The 20,933-nt window shown below is 41.9% G+C and overlaps 1 protein-coding gene across 1 annotated transcript in view; it reads left to right on the top strand.

Annotated features, from left to right (window-relative positions):
- The window catches only part of FREM1 (FRAS1 related extracellular matrix 1), a gene marked incomplete at its 5' end in the record, with an annotated part of 76,098 nt that overhangs the window by 37,401 nt on the left and 17,764 nt on the right, over positions 1-20,933 (top strand). Inside the window, 9 exons of the mRNA XM_083592618.1 lie at positions 2,032-2,257; positions 4,591-4,735; positions 5,653-5,794; positions 7,257-7,452; positions 8,322-8,586; positions 13,487-13,901; positions 15,383-15,584; positions 17,291-17,435; positions 20,785-20,914. Of these exons, the coding sequence (XP_083448744.1) occupies positions 2,032-2,257; positions 4,591-4,735; positions 5,653-5,794; positions 7,257-7,452; positions 8,322-8,586; positions 13,487-13,901; positions 15,383-15,584; positions 17,291-17,435; positions 20,785-20,914 (1,866 nt within the window). The remainder of the gene's footprint in view (positions 1-2,031; positions 2,258-4,590; positions 4,736-5,652; positions 5,795-7,256; positions 7,453-8,321; positions 8,587-13,486; positions 13,902-15,382; positions 15,585-17,290; positions 17,436-20,784; positions 20,915-20,933) is intronic.

The following is a 20,933-nucleotide window of genomic DNA, read 5'->3' as shown; positions in this document are numbered from 1 at the left end:
GCTCGTCTTTACTTTCGCTTCCTCCCCACACAACTCTTCCAGCATATTCCATTTATTTGTTTCCTTGCATTTATATCCTGCCTTTTTTCCATCATGAAGTCCATCATGTGATTCCCAGGAGATCAGCTGTTTGGGCACTGATCAGATCAAGAGCTGCTTAGCTTCGGCAAGGTGGTGGCCTCATGTGCCTTCAGACCGTCCTCTGGGAACACCATCTTTTATGCCTGTGTATTCAGTCAACCCCAAGTAAACCAGTGCACTATGCATGATTCAAGATGTCTTAATTTGAGTTTCTGGTTTCCTTGCAGTCCTCATCAACCCACATCTGCCTCTCTATCCTCTATGCCAGGCATGGGAAGCCTCCAACTTCCCTCAGCCCCAGACAGCATCACCAATGGAAGTTGTAGCCCAACAACACCTGGAGGGTCACAGTTTTCTCCAAGCTTGCTCTGGATTTATTCTGGCTCAAGACTCAGCTTCCCTATTCTTCATAGTCGCCATCCATCACTTAGCTCTTCTGCTCCTTGCTACCTGTCCTGGTCCCTAAACATCACCTGGATGCTCTTTCTGCCTCTTGGTTCCATTTTCTTTAGCTGCCCAATCTCCTATCCCTTGGCTCACATGTTTTTTATTTGCATTTGTTTTTTTAAAAATAAATTTATTTATTTGGTTTTTCAACTTACAATTTTACAGAAATATAACAAACATAAATAATAAAAACAAGTTTTCAAGGAATCTCTTGGACTTTCATCCTCCCCTTTGTGGGTCCTATTATTAATCAATTCCTCCCACATCTTTTATGATAATCCAAACCCTTTACCTCTTCCATTATGTCCAGAATTCACCCTTGAACTACAAGTGATATTCCAATCCTACTAATGATTTTTAACTGTTTACAATGGTCTTTAAGATAAGTTATACATTTATTAAAATATTGGTCTTCCTTCTGACTCGTTCGGTCTTTTTAGCCATTTCAGCATAGTCCATTAACTTTATCTGCCATTCCCAAAATCCTTTTACTACCTTACAGTTCCACCATTTATTTGCATTTGTTTGCACAGCATTTTTAGAGGAATGGTGGCTGGAGCTGGGTAGTAGAGTTAGGAACATATGTCCAGGCAGACTAGTTTGCTATTGTCTACAATGAATGATTTTTTATTAAATATATATATATATAACCAACAACCAAAACACAAACAGTGAAACCCCCGAGGTGGCTGATACATTGGGTATACATAATCAATAATAACATATTCAAATCAACCATATGTACAATTCTATATACATTAACACTCCTCCCTCCACAAGGTTTATTTAACTTTTAACATTTTAATTGCCCCAAAGTGTTCAAACCTACCCAAATAATTCAATATCTTCTCAAACCAATCCTCCTCCTTCTCACTGACCTTAAACCATTTGATTTTATGTATCATCACAGATATTCTAAGATTATAATATTTTTCAGTCTTTTCCTCCATTGGTTCACCCCTAGCTCTTCTGCATTTTTCCAATTACTCGCTATAACCTGTCTGGCTGCAATTACCATCAGTTTTACCCATTTACATTCCTCTTTTGTTTCTAGTTCGGTGCTACTCAGGCTAATAAGATCCATTAATTTAGATATTTCCACCTTCCTACCCACAATTCCCGATATTTCTATACCAATCTGTTTCCAGAATTCATTAACCAATGGACAGTCCCACCACATATGACTGTACGTTCCCATCACTCCACATTTCCTCCAACAGTTCCTCCAATAATTGTCCGCAATGAATGGTAGCCACTCTCCATGGTTTCAGACAGAGGTCTCTCCCAGCCTTACATGGAGAAGATAGGAATTGAGCCTGAGACCTTTGAGATGCATGATTTGAGATACACCTTAACCTAAGATCAGGTGGACTTTTGAGCACCAGCAAAATTTAATGATGGCTTATTGGAACAGACTAGATGAGCATCAGCAAGCTTACAAATTCCATGTCTATATTATTCCCTCATTCTGCAAAAGAATTCTGACTTCCTTTGACCATTCAGGTGCAGGAGGGCGAGATGAAGGAACTGGATCCATCTGTAATCAGTGCTGTTGATCTGGACATACCTCAAGATCCCCTGATCTTTACTGTCCTCCGGCAACCCCAGCACGGCTTCCTTGTTAATGGGAATCATGGCAATGACATCATCCGCTATAAACATGCAACTGACGGTCGCCAGCACCACGAACTTCCTATGCATGAGTTTTCCATGGAGCTTTTGAAAAACGGTAAATGCTCTCCCAGCCTGTTTGTCCTTCAGAACAGTTACAGCCAAATGGTGGGATAATAAGAAATATTCATGTTTTATTTCTGCACCTGGTTCAAAGGTTGTCTTTTATATATCTATGGTTGTGTACACATCTACCCTGCACCCAGTGTACTCCCACTGTTTGGGAAGTGATGTACACATGTTAGCCCTGTACTTTTCCTGTACATATAGTTAATGCATTTCCTATTTATACTGTCATTTCTTATGAAATGTTGTGTTTTTTTAAAAAATATTTTATTTTATTTTATTTTATTTTATTTTTTGAAATGCTGTGTTTTGATACATTTTTCTCCAAACCAGCTTTGATCCGAATTGAGGAAAAGCTGTATTTTAAGTTGGCGATGTGTACACAGCATCTCTATGAGAAAATCATATTTAAACTACAGTACTATGCATATTTGCATGGGAATAAAGGTAAAGGTAAAGGGACCCCTAACCATAATTTGCTAGGGTTTTTTCTTTTCTTTGACTGAATAAAGGATGCTTGATAGGATCAGGCTACAAATCTGTTTAAGACATGTAAACAATTCAATCGTATGTTTACTCAGAGTAAAATACAGTAAATTCGGTGGGAATAAGGCCCTCAAACTCAGTAAGTCTCACATTTCAGCAGACATGCATAAAACTACACTGTGAATGGCATTCAGGTCTTTCTGCAACCAAACAGATCAAGGGAGCTGGAGGACTTTTCTTGCAAGGCTACAGATACTGGGAGTTAGTTTGGAAAATAGGTGGCTGAAGGCATTGTAATAATATGAAAGAATTGCTAGATGCAGCCTGAGTTGGCTGTGCAGAGGAAGGCCCTATGCTTTTGGTTGTGAGAAGAGGAGTTGTCAAAAGACCAAGACTGCTCAATGAAACCATCAATCAACAAAGCTTCAACATTTCTTTATAAAGCAGAGCCTGATTTATAAAATAATGCTTGGCATGGCGAAAGCGGGCAGAGACTATGCTGGGGAGTCACAAGAGCCAGAAAGGGAGGCAGGGCACTGACTTCTAGAGGCTGCACCCCTTTGAGCCCCCCAACATTTGTTAGCTGAGCCGTCGCAATGTTCATCTGGGTGTTGGACGTGACATCACCAAGTCAGACGTGATGCCCAGATGCAACACCGTTGTGACACGATGGATCCTCTTCCTCCTCCTTTTAACACAGAGGGGAAGCAGCCCCCAGCCTGTGGCGGTGGCAGGAGGAGCAGAAGGCAGACGAGCCACCAGCCACGGAGGCCAAGCTGTCACACGATGGCATCACATCTGTCGCCCATGCATCACGCACAATGTCAGCCCCCCCCTCCCCAATCTTCATCCCAAGTCATTGCATCTTCAGAAAGGTTTGTGTGCCTGAGCTTCACAACTTGTGTCCTAAAGTCAGGTCCACTGAGTTTGGTGAAGCTTCCTCCCAATTAAGGTTAAAAAAAAAAAAGGTAAAGGGCCCCTGGATGGTAAAGTCCAGTCAAAGGCAACTATGGGGTTGCAGCGCTCATCTCGCTTTCAGGCCAAGGGAGCCGGCATTTGTCCACAGACAGCTTTTCTGGGTCATGTGGCCAGCATGACTAAACCACTTCTGGCACAACAGGACACTGTGACGGAAGCCAGAGCGCATGGAAACGCCATTTACCTTCCTGCCACAGCAATACCTATTTATCTACTTGCACTGGTGTGCTGTCGAACTGCTAGGTTGGCAGGAGCTGGGACAGAGCAATGGGAGCTCACCCTGTTATGCAGATTTGAACCGCCAAACTTTGGATCGGCAAGCCCAAGAGGCTCAGTGGTTTACACCACAGTCCCTTTGGTGTGTGGGAACCCCTTTGGTTTCTTCCCATACTGCATTGGCTAACTGGGAAGAGCCACAGTGGGGCACCTCCCAACGTTTTTATCAAATCACACTAGAGTAGTTGAAATATGGTTTCTAATTGTGCTCAAAAGGGAAGGTGAACATTTTTTAAATTTTACAGGGATAGATGAATGACAAAACAGATACATTCTTCTCTCTCTCTCTTTAAAAAAGCAGATTGTTTTCAAAGGAGCATTATTAGTCAAGCAGGCCGTGATATGTGTTTTTGAGTCAATGGTGTGCTGATGGATTAATGAACAGCTGCTGTATTCAAGGCTTGTCCCATGCTAGTTGAAGCAAGCTGGCTGTGACCAGCAGACTTGTGGGGGGCGGGGAGCAGGATGGAAACACTGGGAAATGATGTGAGAGAGATTTTGAGGGAAACCGATTTATTTTTCTCCCCCCTCTCCTCCTCCCCTCTCCCTCTCTCTTGTTACTGTCCCCTTCATCCCACCTTCCAGGAATGAGGCTGATGTATATGCATGATGACTCCGACAGCCTAGCGGATGGCTTTTCAATCCAGCTATCAGATGGGAAACATAAAGTGTCAAAAACCATTTCGGTAGAGGTCATTCCAGTTAATGACGAGAAACCAGTGCTGAGCAAGTAAGCCACATGTTCATGTTCCAATTTGGTGCATGTGTTCTGACAAAGTGATTCAGTGGTGATCACAACAGCAAATTAGTGATTAATAGAGCTCATCTCTTGTAAATAACCACAGACTAATGCCAACAGCGCGCCACAAAAACAATCCTTGGTGAAGGACATTCTGTTATGAGCAGAGAGAGCAATGTAGCCAAATCTGAATCCGAGGTACCTACAAACAGAGATACACAGCTTTGTATGTACAAAATAACACACTCATATTGTATACAAATCAAAGGCAACAAGTTTGCAATGTTTGCACCCTCTGGTGGTCATTCCAAACTTTGGCTCAGACCTTTTCTCTGCTGTAGTTTCCTATCTGGGTTACTCTGACAATTTCAGTTTCTATCGGTTTCTCATTTTAAGTTGAGTTCTCCACATTCCCAGGCAAATTTGTGTTTTTTCCATTTTCCATTTTAGTGCAAATATCTCCCAATATAGACATTTTTGCCTAATATATAACTTTTTGCAAAGCAACCTCAATATATGCATTTCAAGAATACTTTACCGCTGTATATGCATTATTATTATTTTACACATCACGTGACCAGGGAAGTGCAAATTTAGAAAGGTGACTGTGTTTCAGTTTGTGTATTGCTCTGGAAAGGGCAAATTATGTAGGTTCACCTTCAAATGCAATTGGATTTCTCCTCTATCCCTAACTCCTCATGCCATTGTATGATCTGGGCCATAATTTAGGATCTCAGTACTGTGTTTGAAGACCTCATTCTTCATCTATATTAACAGAATGACGCCTTGCATGCTTGAAATCTGTGTGTGGGGTGTGTGTTCTCTGAGTGATTCTTCCTCTCATTATTTCTGTAATTATCCTCCTTTTCAACAAATAACATGATGGATCCTTTGTTTGTTTGTTGCAGGAAGGGTAAGATAGAGGTGACTATGGGCGAAGCCCAAATTATTTCTAGTGCTGTTCTGTCAGCTGAAGATAAAGACACCCCAAGGGAACAAATTTATTATTTATTTGAGAGTGTCCCAGAAAATGGACATCTTCAGCTCAAGGTCAGTTTTTGTATTTCTACAAAAACCAAACAAAGTATTGCTTGGGGGAGAGGGGAAAGGAAGAACCCAGACTTATTGGGTTAGAATAGGAATCAGTGTAATCCTCCTGTTTCTTAATAGTCTCTCATGGCTTGAAACACATTGCAGTGCCTAAGATAATTTCCACTCTGATCCTTGGAACAATCCAGTAGTGGATGTTCTGTTCACATCAGTGGAACTTCTGCCAACAGAATTGTTTCAGAGGAAGTTGATTATAGGAAGTGTGAAGAACATGCACTGGGGCTCTTGTTCTTTTTAATTCTGTGTGTGCCAAATATGTAAAGGTAAAGGGACCCCTGACCGTTAAGTCCAGTCATGGACAACTCTGGGGTTGTGGTGCTCATCTCGCTTTACTGGCCGAGGGAGCCAGCATTTGTTCACAGACAGCTTCCAGGTCATGTGGCCAGCATAACTAAGCCGCTTCTGGCGAACCAAAGCCGTGCATGGAAACGTCGTTTACCTTCCCGCTGGAGCGGTACCTATTTATCTACTTGCACTTGGATATGCTTTCGAACTGCTAGGTTGGCAGGAGCCAAATATGTACCCCTGCTTATATTTTCAGAACTATATAATTGCCATAGGCCACAGTGGCTATATGGAGGGTGGCACTATGGTCTAAACCACTGAGCCTCTTGGGCTTGCTGATCAGAAGGTTGGCATTTCGAATCCTCGCAATGGGGTGAGCTCCCTTTGCTCTGTCCCAGCTCCTGCCTACCTAGCAGTTTGAAAGCACGCCAGTGCAAGTAGATAAATAGGTACTGCTGTGGCGGGAAGGTAAACGGTGTTTCCGTGTGCTCTGATTTCCGTCACAGTGTCCCGCTGCAACAGAAGCAGTTTAGTCATGCTGGCCACATGACTGCAAAGCTGTCTGTGGACAAACGGAGGCTCCCTTCACCTGAAAGCGAGATGAGCGCCGCAGCCCCATAGTTGCCTTTGACTGGACTTAACTGTCCAGGGGTCATTTACCTTTTTTTACCTTTCTACAGTAGCTACGGACAACAGTAGGGATAGCCAGTAAGGGGGGCTCCAGATATTGTGGACTACAGCTTCCATCATCCTTGAACACTGGCCGTAGTAGCTGATGAGAGTTGGCTACTCCTGGGCTATGCTTTATAAACTGGGGCAGAAAGTCTTTCATCCTGCTTCCTCTCAAGGGCAATTTATGTGGCACTGGGTGGGGCTGGAATCAATGCTAGGCAGGGTTAGAGCCAAAAGTGAGCAGGGCCACAGTCAAATGTGGACAGGACACCTACCCCTTCCCCTTTGTTTTTCTTCCTTGTCATTCGCATGAAATTAGGCCAAGGTGTTGTTGGTCCCTGACCCCTGGCTTATAAGGTCTCATCACTAGCATTACACACAGTTGATCACTAAAATAGTATTTCTTTTGTTTAGTGACAGGGGTTTTTTTGTTTGGTTTTTTTAGGTAGGCCATGACTGGGAGACACTCCAAAATGGGATGAAGTGCACCCAGAATGACATAGACATGAACTCTGTGAGATACATACACACCGGAACAATTGGCTCAAAGGAGCAGGACAGTTTTGTGTTTCATCTGTGGGATGGAGGCAATAGATCACCAGAGGTGGTTTTCCCTATTACCATCAAGGACTTGGAAAAAGGTATATCTATATCTAATCTTCACATGTAAGGCAAGATTCCTCCTAGTATTTTTTTTTTCCTAAGGAGCAGCTCATACTTGATCTTGTATATGGGTATGTACAGGGCTTTTTTCCAGCCATAACTCAATTCCCGCAGATCTCAGATAAGTGCCATTGCTATTATAAGAGAACAAGAGTGGCATTCACGCTGAATTCCAGCACCTCTTTTTCCAGAAAAATGGCACTGGGTATGTATGAATTTAGGTCCAAGCAGGCCCTTGATAGCTTCACACATTCACAGTGATCTAATCCTATAGAGCTCATCACAAGGAGGTTGTACAGACTTTACGCTTATTACAAACAAGGTTGTAAGAAGGCATCAATTTCCATTCCAACCCATGTTCTTCACGAACAGTCCTGTTTCTGTTCTGCTGCAGTTCAGCTTCTAACAAAAACTAACATTATTCATCTCATCGTCTACGATAGCAGAATTTTACATACTGTAATTAATTATTAGTTTACACTATTCATTTCAATGCACAGGAAACACACTGCATTTTGGGGTGGGGAGTTATCAATTATATATTGATAGCAGCAAATACCTTTCATATTCAGCAGATTGATTTCCATTCTGGTCATGGGGCAAATAAATGAACACCCGCAATTTATGCTCCTCTTTCTATTTCCATCAGAATTATAGGGGGGGCCCAACCCTTCAGAATACATTTCAATGGGGAGGGTTAATCAATATAAGTCACATTCTTCCTTTTCTGCTCATGGGAACATCTTGTGAATGGAATTTCATTCAAGGAGCACTCCCACCAGCAGAAGCCTAGTAAGAATCCAAACCAAAAAATGTCGTTAATATTTATGTTCCATGTGTCCTATAGGAAACATTGCAATTTTCACAAAGCCGCTCACTGTGATGAAGGGCGACAGAGGCTACTTGATGACTGACGTCCTCCTTGCAGTCGATGGCACTGAGAAGCCAGAGGAGATCCTCTATGTGATAACCTCCCCACCTCAGTACGGGCAGCTTGAGTATGTCACCTATCCTGGAGTTGCCATTACAAGTTTCAGCCAAATGGATGTGGCAGGCCAGGCCGTCTGCTATGTCCACCATAGCAAGGCAGCTTCTCCAAGGGATACGTTCAGGTAAGCAGTGAAAAATCTATTGCTTTTCTTAATAAAAGTAGCATCAAGATTGGAAGTAGGAACAGTCAATGCATGGCAGGAGGTGGTACAGCATTCTCCTTCTGGGCATGGCATCTTCATGCAAAGAGATCCATGTTGGGTTGAAGAACTTCTGGCCCTCCATATAGTCCATGTTAGCACTTCTCTCACACAAGACACGAAACGCTGGCAGTTTTACAAGTTGAGGTTTATTAGCAATAACAGGCTTACAGCAATCCAAGCTTCCCACAACTCATTCCTCACTGTCGGCATCAGTTGACTCGACTGGCTTCCAGCCCTTCTTCCTGCTGGTTGTCCTTTGTTCTAATTGCTTGCTCCGCCTCCTACTTCTTGGAGATTCAGGCGCAGCCAATTCCTCCTCCTCTGGAGGGGGGCTTATCTCACTTTCATTGTGTGAAAGAATCAAGTTCCTGTTTTCCTCTGCCTCTTCCTCCCCCTCTGCAGATTCCTCTCTGCCGGCCATGACTCTGACAATATGTTGTTTGACACCAGTTCCCATCAGCCTCAACCAATGTGGCCAGGGGTCAGGGATGAGGGGAGCTGTAGTCTGAAGGGCCACCAGTTTCCCACTCCTCATCTAAAATAAGAATAGCACTTGAACAGTTCCCTGCACCGCATGGGAAATAGTTACCAATGTCTTTGTGGTCTAAGGAGTTGTCCATAATGGGAACGTGGTAGATACATAAATGGATTGTGTGTTAACATTTTAGTTGTCTCCTAAAAGCACACATTAAAAATATGGTATAACCAAGCTCATTTGGAACCTGCTTTCTAGGTTGTTAATTATTTTCATAGGTCGCCCATGAACCCTTTCTAGGGCATCAGCATTATTGCCCGTAAGTAAATGAAGTTTTACCTAGCTGCACCACTAATTTGGCTGCTCAGTTTCTGCACTCAGTTTTAAAGCTGGAAGAAAAATTCAGAATGTAAAATAATGTTGGATCTTCTTGAACACCAAAACTTTGCAAATAAAGTTGGTGTGTATGCTCAGGGCAACATTCTGGGTGGTATTCAACTAACTTTTACTGACAGTAGACCCATTAAATTAATGGACATGAGTACGTTAGACTCATTTGTTTTTATGTATCTGCTCCGAGTAAAACTTAGTTGAATATCACCCACTGCCTTGCAAACTACTTATGCCCTTATCTTGATTCAGGCAGCACATTTAAGATTATTTTTCTGTGGTTTGGAGAGATATTTTAATTTAATATAGTGTAATGAGGTATTTTAACAATTTGAAATTCTTTACTTAAACTCATTGATTAGGCGATTAAAAAGCAGAGACATTGATTAATGAAACAAATTTGTATTATCGGCAGTTCTGTGTCGATTTGCTGTCCTCATCTGGGATTTTGCTTTTTTTAATTAATTAGTAGACTGGGGAAAAGCCAGATTCTGGATTCACACCATTGTTTTTGTTCCAGTTTAACTAAGATGGTACATATTCATGTTCAGATGCATAGAAGTAGCTACCAGTCTGACTATGTGTGTGTGTTTATACATACCTATAGTTAAATTCGTGTGACATTGCTTATAGACATGCCCAGAGTGTTATGCCCAGACCAGACACACTTTGACGAGGTATTTTAATGAAATGAAGATATACGTGTCTGTTTCAATCACTGTAAAATGATGTTCCTGGCTGTTCGAATTTGGCCAAGCAGTTGGTTATATATTGAGATATAAATACTGTGGCAGATTATTAAAAAATAAAACACCAAGGGCTGGTGACATTTAATTAAATGAGGGTTTAAATGATCAGATTTTTACCGTCCGTTAAGGCACTTTATTTCATCGTAAACCTCACAGCATTGTTTAATGCTGCTGGCCTGGAAGAAGGATTTGGCAGTGCTTGTTTTGGACAGATGACTTCAAGTGATTAGCAATCTGACATCAGACGCTGGCAGCAGGATGCTAAAAGAACATGCTAATGTCCTCCATTTTGACACGGTGGATCAGTTTTGTAATAAGCTGGCACTATCTCCTGATTCCATTTTTATATTTTAAATGCCATGACAGATGGTAAGTCCTGCAGCCAGCTCTATTGCCATGAACTAGAGAAAGCCTTGAAAACCTTGGTAATGGTGAAATCAAGTCACGTGACTCAGCCTCCTAACTAAGCTTGAGAGTTATCCCAAAAAAAAATTTCATCAGAGTGATGAGAATGTTGGCTGCTTCCCATTCCTGAGGGAAACGTGGAACAGAACTAAACATGGAATAAACAACACGCTGGAAGAAAGGGGCATGGTGTTTCCTTGAAACAAACAACCTCATTGTCTGGGGGGACCTAGCAATGCACGCCATTTGCATGGCAATTACTAGCCTGCCTTTGAAAGTTGGACCACAGATAATCTATCCTCATGTGCTGAACTGTTTGCTAAGTCCTTTACCTTACTCAGGTTTGGGATTACTATATCTGTGGGCCTTTCTAAAGCAAGAATCTAATAAATCTTTAGTATTAATATTTTTGCATCATGAACGAGCACTATATGAGCCATATAGGCAATTCTTTGGGGCAGCAGAACTCTGAGGTCTCCAGACTGCTTAGGGGGTGTGTTCTGTGGCAAATTGCCACCGCAGTCCTTTAGGGCAACATGGTCTAAAGTATTTTATCCTAGTGTCAGCTCCTTTTTTATTCATTCCATTCAATTGAGTGGGCAAACTTCCATTTGTTTGCAGGGAATAGGAAAGTGCATCTTCAGTCAGGAAAACCTTTCAAGCTTACAAGAACAGTGGGTGGAAGTAATTTTTGTTGATGGTAGGAAAGTCGCTTAACAATTTGGTCCGATGCTTGAGTATCATCTTCCCTCTTCACCCTCAAAATTCACAAAATGCCCTTACAGAGTGGTACATTGGTTCTCGAACTTAATTGGTTCGGCTCCCAAAGCATTCAAAAACCAAGGTGCGGCTTCCAATTGGCTGCAGGAACTTCCTGCACTCAAGTGGAAGCTGAGTCAGACGTTCGGCTTCCGAAAAACATTCGAAAACCGGAACACTTACTTCTGGATTTTTGGCATTCGGGAGCTGATTTGTTCAACAACTAAGCCTTTCGAGAACCAAAGTATGACTACATCCACATCATTGCTTTCATTCCAGCTGAAGCTGTGATATAACTAAACTGATGACAGGACATCCGTTTTACTGCTGGAACAAGCATTAGGTCAGTTCAGACAGCTGCTGCAGTTTTTCTCAGATGGGAATATATTTACCTTCAGTAAATATATTTCTTACTCTTATAAATCATCAAACCTGCCTGCTCGTTTCCCCATCCGTTTGATGGCATAATGCCTACACACGTTAGTCACCTCTGAATCATCAGTGGAAGTTTTCAGGGTAGTAACTTGAATATCAGCAGTTTCTCAGGCCAAGAGGTCACAAACTCTACATCAAGAATCAGGCACACGACCCCAGTGGTATCAAGGCTTTTCTGACCTCAAGAGTTCTAGCTCTGGCCTTTGACCTAGGGCTAAGGTGAAATAAGTGTTTCAAATATTCATTGGTTTGTATATATGAACAAAATGCCTGTGGCTCAATGCACACCCCAATTAAGAGTTGTTCCTGTCTCAGAGGCACTCAGATAGGAGAGCTGAGGAAGACCCCTGCCTGCTGTGACCTTGAAGGCCAGACAGCTTTTATTTTTATACAAAATAATAGTTCATTGGAGAGAGGAAACTTGGCTGACAGTGGTAGCAGACTTTAAATCAACAATATATATATATATATATATATATATATATATATATATATATATCCAGTAGCACCTGAGAGACCAACTAAGTTTGTTCTTAGTATAAGCCATGGGTAGGCAAACTAAGGCCTGGGGGCCAGATCCGGCCCAACCGCCTTCTAAATCTGGCCCACAGACGTTCCAGGAATCAGCATGTTTTTACATGAGTTGAATGTGTTCTTTTATTTAAAATGCATCTCTGGGTTATTTGTGGGGCCTGCCTGGTGTTTTTACATGAGTAGAATGTGTGCTTTTATTTAAAATGCATCTCTGGGTTATTTGTGGGGCATAGGAATTTGTTCAATATTTTTTTTCAAAATATAGTCCAGCCCCCCACAACGTCTGAGGGACAGTGGACCGGCCCCCTGCTGAAAAAGTTTGCTGACCCCTGGTATAAGCTTTCGTGTGCATACACACATCTTCAGATACACCAAGAAGTGTGCATGCACACAAAAGCTTATACCAAGAATAAACTTTGTTGGTCTCTAAGGTGCTACTGTGTGTGTGTGTGTGTGTGTACACAGTCCCAGAATTACAAAAGCCATATTGGCTTCCGATTTGATCCCGGAACGTCCTTGTTTTCCCCACCAGTGCCATCTCTGCTGAGCTTGGGGTGGAGGATGAGCCGGCGCTTTTCCTGATTGGCAGCGGTGGCAGCAGCGGCTACCTCTCCATATTCTTTCCATGGCCATTGCTGCTGGCCTCCTCCCTTGGGCAGCTCATAGCTGTGTTCGTTTATCAGTTACACTTTAACATTTTGAAACAAGAGTTGAACACCAGAAAAGTGGCATGTCGATCCTTAAAGTAAACAAACACTTCCACGGCAATTTGGGGTCACTGAAAAGAAACATAACAGAATACTGAAACATGGGTGCAATGACGTATCTGCATCCTCATAACCATTCCCGCAACTTGCAGTCCATTTATGCAGTTGGTTTGATCATAAATCATTTGAATGCTGTCTCTTAAGTTCACAGACTTTGTGTCTGCCACTCGTGAGTGTCATTCTTTCAGAGACTGGGGTCTTGATATGTTCTCAGAGTAACCGAGAGGCAAACCCTTTAGTAAAGGTGTCTGTTATATTTCATTTCAGTAGATGGTGAAACAGGAACACTTGCCTCTTTTTGCCAGATTCATCGTCAGCAATGGACTAAGGACAAAACACGGAGAGTTTGAGATCATCCTGGAGACAGTGGACCAAGCCTTACCTACAGTGGCCAAGAACAAAGGCTTGACCTTACTCGAAGGTGGCATTGCATTCCTTTCTCCAGACATTCTCCAGCTCTCGGACCCAGACACAGATCCGCAAAACCTCTCCTTTCTCCTAGCACAGCTCCCACAGTACGGCCAGCTCTTCAACAGAAAGTCTGGCCTATGGCAGCAAAGCTTCAGCCAACAAGATGTGGACAATCTGAACATTGCTTATAGACATGGAGGAGGGGATTCTCGGATTGACAGATTTACATTTGTGGCAACAGATGGAGTGAATGAAGGCTTCATAGTAAATAACAAGGTGCAACTAGAGCCCTTGGCGTTCAGTATCCAGGCAAGTTCCTGCACACACACACACACACACACACTATTGTCTTTAGCTTCATTTTGATGCAGGTTTTAGGATTCTATTGTGCTGTATTTTATTCTGTTATTTTTTTTTATTAAAAAAAACCATCCCAAAAGCACTACAGAATGTTGGTAGATATGTTCTGTAGAATAAAGAAGTAAACTTAATATCCCAAGTTTTGACTGTTAGCTATTCCATTTCCATACTTCTTTATTAATTTGTTAAAATATTGGTATTGACAGTTTTTGAGATAAAATAAAATAAGAATCAAACTAGTCTACAGAACGAGAATATTTTTTAAAAAGAGAGAGAGAGAAAGAAAGAAAGAGAAAACAGAAAAAAAGAGGAAGAGGGAAGAAAATACCTGTAAGGCCCTTTACCATATTACATCATATATATCCTGTCATTTATCCACATACAGAGAGGTAGATTCTCTCATCTCCCACCTGGGAGCATCCATCATCTCCCAGTCTCTCACCCTGGGAGACCCTTTCTACCCTGCCTTTCATGCAGGGACTCCCCTCCTCCAACTGTCCCCTTCCTGTTTGTTTCCTCAGTCCAAAGAAAATGACTTCTTTCCCCCACTCAAATACATACAATTGGCAGATAGAGATGTGCAAGTACATCTCTGTTTTTCCCTTCTTTGTTTTTCCTCCTTCTTTTATCCTTTTAACTTTGTCCTGTTTCTTCTCTTTCTCTCTTTTCTATTTCTCTTGTTTTCCCTTTGTATTTTTACTATTTTGTATTGGGAACATTCGTACTTCTCTATCAATGAGGATGTCTTGAACTGCTTGTATGCCAAATGAAGTGTTTTATGTTGTCTTGATTTTTGCTGTCTTCTTTAGCCCCCTTCATGTGTGAATTGCATAAAAGGGCATCAATTGTAGATGGTGGTTAAGGGACTGTGCTTCTGTCTTTGCTCATTTCCCAATGCCCACACATTAGACATGGATGTTTAACATGAAAAGCCTGTGTGTGTGTAAACTTGAGGCATCGAAGCTCACAGTCATACAGGCTTTGAGAATGTGTGAAGAAATGGCACATCCACTTTTCCCCATGGTAACATATGGGTGTTGGGGGAGGAACTGAGAAGCCACATGAATTGGGGCATGGGGCTAGAGACATAGGCTCTTTCTATGCCTCTTCACATGATTCTTGCATGAAGGGGGCTTTTCATCATAAACATACATACACAAAGTTGTAGTAATTTGCATGCCTTAGATTGCATGTATCTCAAGTTTCAGTGTTCTGAGACTTATATAAGCTAATTCGTCAAACTGGTTTGGGTTTAAGACCCCTGTTTTGATGACATGTATAGCTTCAAAAAGTAGAGCCTTGGCTATAATAGGGAAAGGGTAAGGGAGTGTGTTGCTCCTCCCTCCCTTCCTTCCTTCCTTCCTTCCTTCCATCCATCCATCAATATCTAACCTTTGATCAGTGATAGTGAGCATTAATATTTGTTTTAGGTGGACAGCCCAGCCAAAGCAGCACCAGAAATTGTCCACCTTCGTGCTGCTTCGGATGTAGAACTTCTGAAAAATGGCAATTTTGGTATTTACATTACTTCCCGGGCCCTGAAGGCATCAGATTGTGATGGAGATGATGAACAAATAATTTTCAAGATTTTGCGAGGACCTCGGTACGGCTACTTGCAAAATATAACAACAGGTATAGTATCATTTCCCCTTTCCACATAGTTCACAAGATACATTGTGTTGGGTAGTACTGCAATTGATCCTTCTAATTAGACTTGTTACAGAAGAATTTTCCTGGAAACTTTATTTCAGGAGAAAGTGTCAGAAAAGCAGACTGAAATAGACCTCTGCAGAAAAGTGTGTAGGACCCAAGTTTGTGGGAGTAATTGATTCTTTTCAAAACCTAATTATTTCATTTTGCTGTATAAGCCAGTTATATTCTATGAACTCAGAGCGGGACTCAGAAATTCATACTATTCCTTCCTAAAAAGCAGAAACCACACTTGCAGTGTGTGTTGGTTTTTTAATCAAGGTAGTGTGGAACTTAAAAAAAACAACAAAAGACCTCTTCAGATGTTACAAAAAAGTTACTACATGACAAAAAGGCAGCAGTGACAAGTTTGTTAGCTTCACACACAGCCTCTCGCTGTTTTTGTTGCCTTCCGCAAGTTGTAGTGGAACTACCAGCAGCAAGGAGCCTCTTGCATTTGTGGAGGCTCCCTGCGTGTTGTGGAACCCTGTAAAAATCAGGGCTCTCAATTGCGCATGGAGCCCTGAGGCTCTCTGTGGCAAGACAGTCTTCCAACTTATGGAAGGTGACAAAAAGAGGAACAGAGCTAGCGCATTCACACACACACACACACACACACACACACACACACACATCATGTGGTAACCCCCCAATTTTCATAACACCTGAAGAGCACTGACTTGCCACACAACATGGTGCCATGTTGCATGCAAGCCACATGGCTTGCATGTGTGATGTGAGCGTGCCATGCAGCATGCATGAGTGATGTCAGCACGTCGCACGGCATGCATGCCCAGTGTGCGCAAATCACCGCAGAATATTGAAGGGCCCAGCCCCCTTATTGAAAATTTTGAGGGGCCCTCACCCCTCCCCCAATGCCACCCTTGACCATAAGGTGCAAGTGTTAGGGGGGAAATGCTGTGAAGGCTTATGGAATTGTATGTGTTAGATGCATCTGAAGACTTTTGGTGCTGTGACAAGGCCAGGCCTACCATTAGACAGAGTGAGGTGTTTGCCTAAGACTGGGATATAATGAAGGAGCAGGAAATGGTCAATTATTTAATTTATTGTTGTTGTAGGGGGGGGTTGTTGCCAGGGAGCAGATGGTGCGGTTCTGCCTCAGGTGCCAAAATAATTTGAATGCCTTTAAGTACCATGCCCCTTGACTTGGGAGTAGCAGGAGCACTGTTTGCTCAGGGTATCTCAGGCACCAAGATGCCTGGGGCTATCCATGGGCAAAGGGAATAATAGTAAAACACCCAGACCCAGCTCAGTTGAAGATTAGCTGAAGATTTGCGTCAGTGCTTGATACAGTGAGAGTCACCTCCAGTTCCTCAGGGCCCCTTAATATGGCAAGTTATACAGTGGTACCTCGGGTTAAGTACTTAATTCATTCCAGAGGTCTGTTCTTAGCCTGAAACTGTTCTTAACCTGAAGCACCACTTTAGCTAATGGTGCCTCCTGCTGCCGGAGCACGATTTCTGTTCTTATCCTGAAGCAAAGTTCTTAACCCGAGGTAATATTTCTGGGTTAGCGGAGTCTGTAACCTGAAGCGTATGTAACCTGAAGCGTACGTAACCCGAGGTACCACTGTATTGGTTTGTTGGGTATAGTGGATTGACGTCACATTTCTTCATTCATTTTCTCAGGTGGGTTTATTCAGCATGAATTCAGTCAGAAGGATTTAAAGAGCAAAACCATACTTTATGTCATTGACCGTTACTGGGAGGGGAATTCAGAAGACCTGGAGATTCAAGTTACCGATCCTGAAGGAAACTCTGCAGTGCCTCAGATGTAAGTTAGAGCTTTCTTTCTCCGAACACTTGCATTGCTCATAGCATTTGTTGTTTGTTTCCTCCCTTAAGTCAGGTAACTTGCTGAAGGTTTTGAAGCAGAGACCTTTTACTGGGTCACAGGTTTGTGCGGCAGGATTCTTTACAGGAGCTAGAAGGAAGCAGTTAGAAAAAATAATTGTAGGCCTTTAAAAAAATCTAGAAAGAGAATTGTCTGGGGAGTTGGTGCTATGTTGGCTCTTAGTGATTATGTACATTACATTTAGGACTTTTACGACATTCAAAGTGTTCCACATACATTAACCTGTTATTCTTACAAACGACTCTGTGAGGATGCCAGGCTAGGAGAAAGTGGCATGTTGTGGTAAAAGTTGTCAGAGAAAACATTTTTGCGACTATAAATGGCAGAAAATAGGTAAATGCTACATTTTACTGTTGAAGTAAGATGAAGACTTTTGAAATACACAGAACTCTTGTTATCAGAGTTTACATACTTGTTCAAGAAAGTCTATCAGCTTTATGTTTTTAGTTTCTCTCAAAATTAGAAAAGTATTTGGTATTATCTAACATGGCCTCACACCTTCAACCTTGGAATCTGTTTTCATTACTGGAGATTGATCCTGACACTTTGGAAGGGATGATGAGAAGGATATCCTTAGGCAGTCACAAACCATCTTTCCTAAATCATCCAAACTTCTGAGATTAAAGAGAAGGATTTCAAAATCAGACAATTTCACTTCTGGAAAGCAGTCTTTAGCCTTAACATTTCACATTTGTGAAAAGAGCCTGTACTTAAGTATACAGTGATATTTTCAGTTTGCACAAATATGCAATGGATTGTGGCATAACACCAATCCATCATGTTTTCTTTCTTTTTTTCATTTTCACAGTGTATATGCAAGCATTCAGATTTAGGAAGGTTTGTCCTCTTTTCTTACTTGTTGACAAGACACACAGTCTTCATGGTAGCAGAGAAAGGCTGGCAAGCTATTTGCCCGCTGTGAAATATGACAGAAATAATACTAATGATGGCAATTATTAGTTATATATGTGCTTGTAAGATGGGAAGTTTGACTGTAAATTAAGCACATTCCATTGCTAAATTGTGCATGCGGAAAATTGCATCTAGATGCAGCTTTCTGCAGCTAGAGGTCACTCTAGATCTGGGTTGGTAACATGTCCCAAATATATGGAATAATTTTCAGTGAGTTTTTTTAAAAACTTCACATAACAAAAGGGTATAAGCTATGTGTTGAAATATCCCTCCAAACTCTTTCTTCCCTCTAATAATGTTTAACTAACTGCTGCCTGCAAATGCTCTGTTTATGACAGTGGTGGCAAAAAAAGAAGGTAGCCGTACAAATCCAATTGCAGCACAAGTAATTTGAGTGGGTGTGTAGAACAGCATGAATCTAAGAAATAATCCTGAGGGTCCTAGGACATTTTGAGCTGCATTAGTGCCACATCTGGGGGAAGCTTGCTTCTTTAAATGTCCCCAATTTTCATTCGTCCAAGAAGATCAATGCAAGATCCATACCTGCTCAGAGTTAAGCATGCTGTACATCTGTTTGGTCTTGTGCTTTACTTTAAGTAGAGACAACTTTAAAACCTCTTGGGCTGCTTTGGGTGCATTTCTATAAATACCGTTTACTCTCATTGGTTTATGCTGCACCAATACTATGGTAAGTATTAGACTCAGATGGTGGGGAGTCTCCTTCTTCCTTTGTTTAAAATCTGATATACTTCCATTCAAACAAACAAAAATTGGGCATGCAGTTCTGTTTTGTGTGCGAAACTTTTTTCTTTTTTTCTTTTTGCTGTTCTTTTCTTTTTACTTGGAAGGGTTTTAAATCATATCAGATCTTTTAGATACTAAATTTAGTGTAACTGAACCAAGCTTTCTGGAGGAGAAACCTTGGTGGATATAACCTAGGCATTTTTCCAGCCGGAACTCAGTTCCGGCACCTCTGTGGTGGACGCCATTGCCATTTTAAGAGAGCAAGGTAGGGGGTGTTCACGGTGAGTTCCGGCAACGCTTTTCCTAGGAAAACAGCAATCAAGCATTTGTTTTGGGGGCACATGGAAATGGTGTTGTGTAAAGAATTCGCTTCCGTTCTATAACTGGCCACTAGATGACTCTGCATTCAGCTTTTCAAAAAGGATTGCTAACCTATGAATGAGGAGTAGTGACTTTGCTCCAAACTGTTGAGATCTTACAGGCAGTTCCATATGTGGGGTGCAGGTGATATTTATGCCCCGGGTTTTATCCAACAGAAGTTGCTGCCCAGAAGCTTTTTAATCAATGGGAAGCTATAGATTCTGAGCAGCCTACTGGTGCCACAGGGAGTAGAATGATTGGAAACTGGACCAATCATCCATCAGTGTGTTAGGCGCTGTATTATTATTATTAGTAGTAGTAGTAGTATTGTCTACACTGGGTGGCAGTATCCCTTCCGCATTTCAGATAAAGGTAGCATGTGGCACTCTCATATGAGAGTAGGAAGGCCTTTGAGTCTGACTATGGCACATTGCTGCCTACTTTTACAATGCTGCTCTCTTGCCTGTCTCAGCAGAGTGGAAATAATAATAATAATAATAATAATAATAATAATAATTATTATTATTATTATTATTATTATTATTATTATTATTATTATTATTATATTATTTATAGCCTGCCCATCTGGCTGGGTTTTTCTTGGGCGGCTCCCAACAGAATATTAAAAGCACAATAAAACACCAAACATTAAAAAACTTCCCTAAACAGGGCTGCTTTCAGATGTCTTCTAAAAGTCAGGAGGCACCAGGGTCTCTTTCTCCAGCAACAGGAGGAGAACCCAGCCATAGAAGCTGTGGCTCCACACTCAGCCTCCTCTGCCCCCTGAACATTGGGGGGAGGGTCTCTTCCTCAGCCAAATTATTAGCCAGGGGGCCCAAAAGAGCTCAGCAAGTTTGCGTGTTTGCCCTAAATGCCTTCTAAAAACATGGGAACCAGCTGTCACTACTCCACGGTGAGCGGAATGCATGTTCTGTGCATTCTCAAAGGCACTTCTGTTCCCGTGAATACACATTGCAATTTGAGGGCTGAGCCTTAAAGTGAAAGCACAACCAAGGTTTAACTCTGGTAAGCCTTTTATCAAATTAAGTCCTGTTTGCTTCTCTCTTAGGACCAGTTTCCTCCTGTGCACAGTGATACATTGGTAGAAAATGTATGTTTGCACAGACAGCAAGAAAGAAATGTCAGCTGTCTTGGATCCTGAACTATCAGGGACTTCACTTTTGGATTTTCTCTGCAAATTCCTCCTCTCCTGCATACAGCGTTTTCTTTTTCTCTCCCTTTGCCCCAATAGACTAGAACTGAAATGGTCAAAAATTGAAATGGAACAGGATGTTTATGAAGTTTGCGAAAATGTGGAGGTGCTGCCTTTGAGGATCACCCGATCAGGGTACATCACAGATTCTGCCTTTGTTGCAGTGAAGGTAACGTCGTCATAAAAGG

The sequence above is a fragment of the Podarcis filfolensis genome (genome assembly GCF_964270895.1).
Source record: "Podarcis filfolensis genome assembly, chromosome: 17".
NCBI classification, from domain to species: domain Eukaryota; kingdom Metazoa; phylum Chordata; class Lepidosauria; order Squamata; family Lacertidae; genus Podarcis; species Podarcis filfolensis.
The sequence above is the reverse complement of the archived record's forward strand: the minus strand, read 5'-3'. Positions and strand labels throughout refer to the sequence as shown.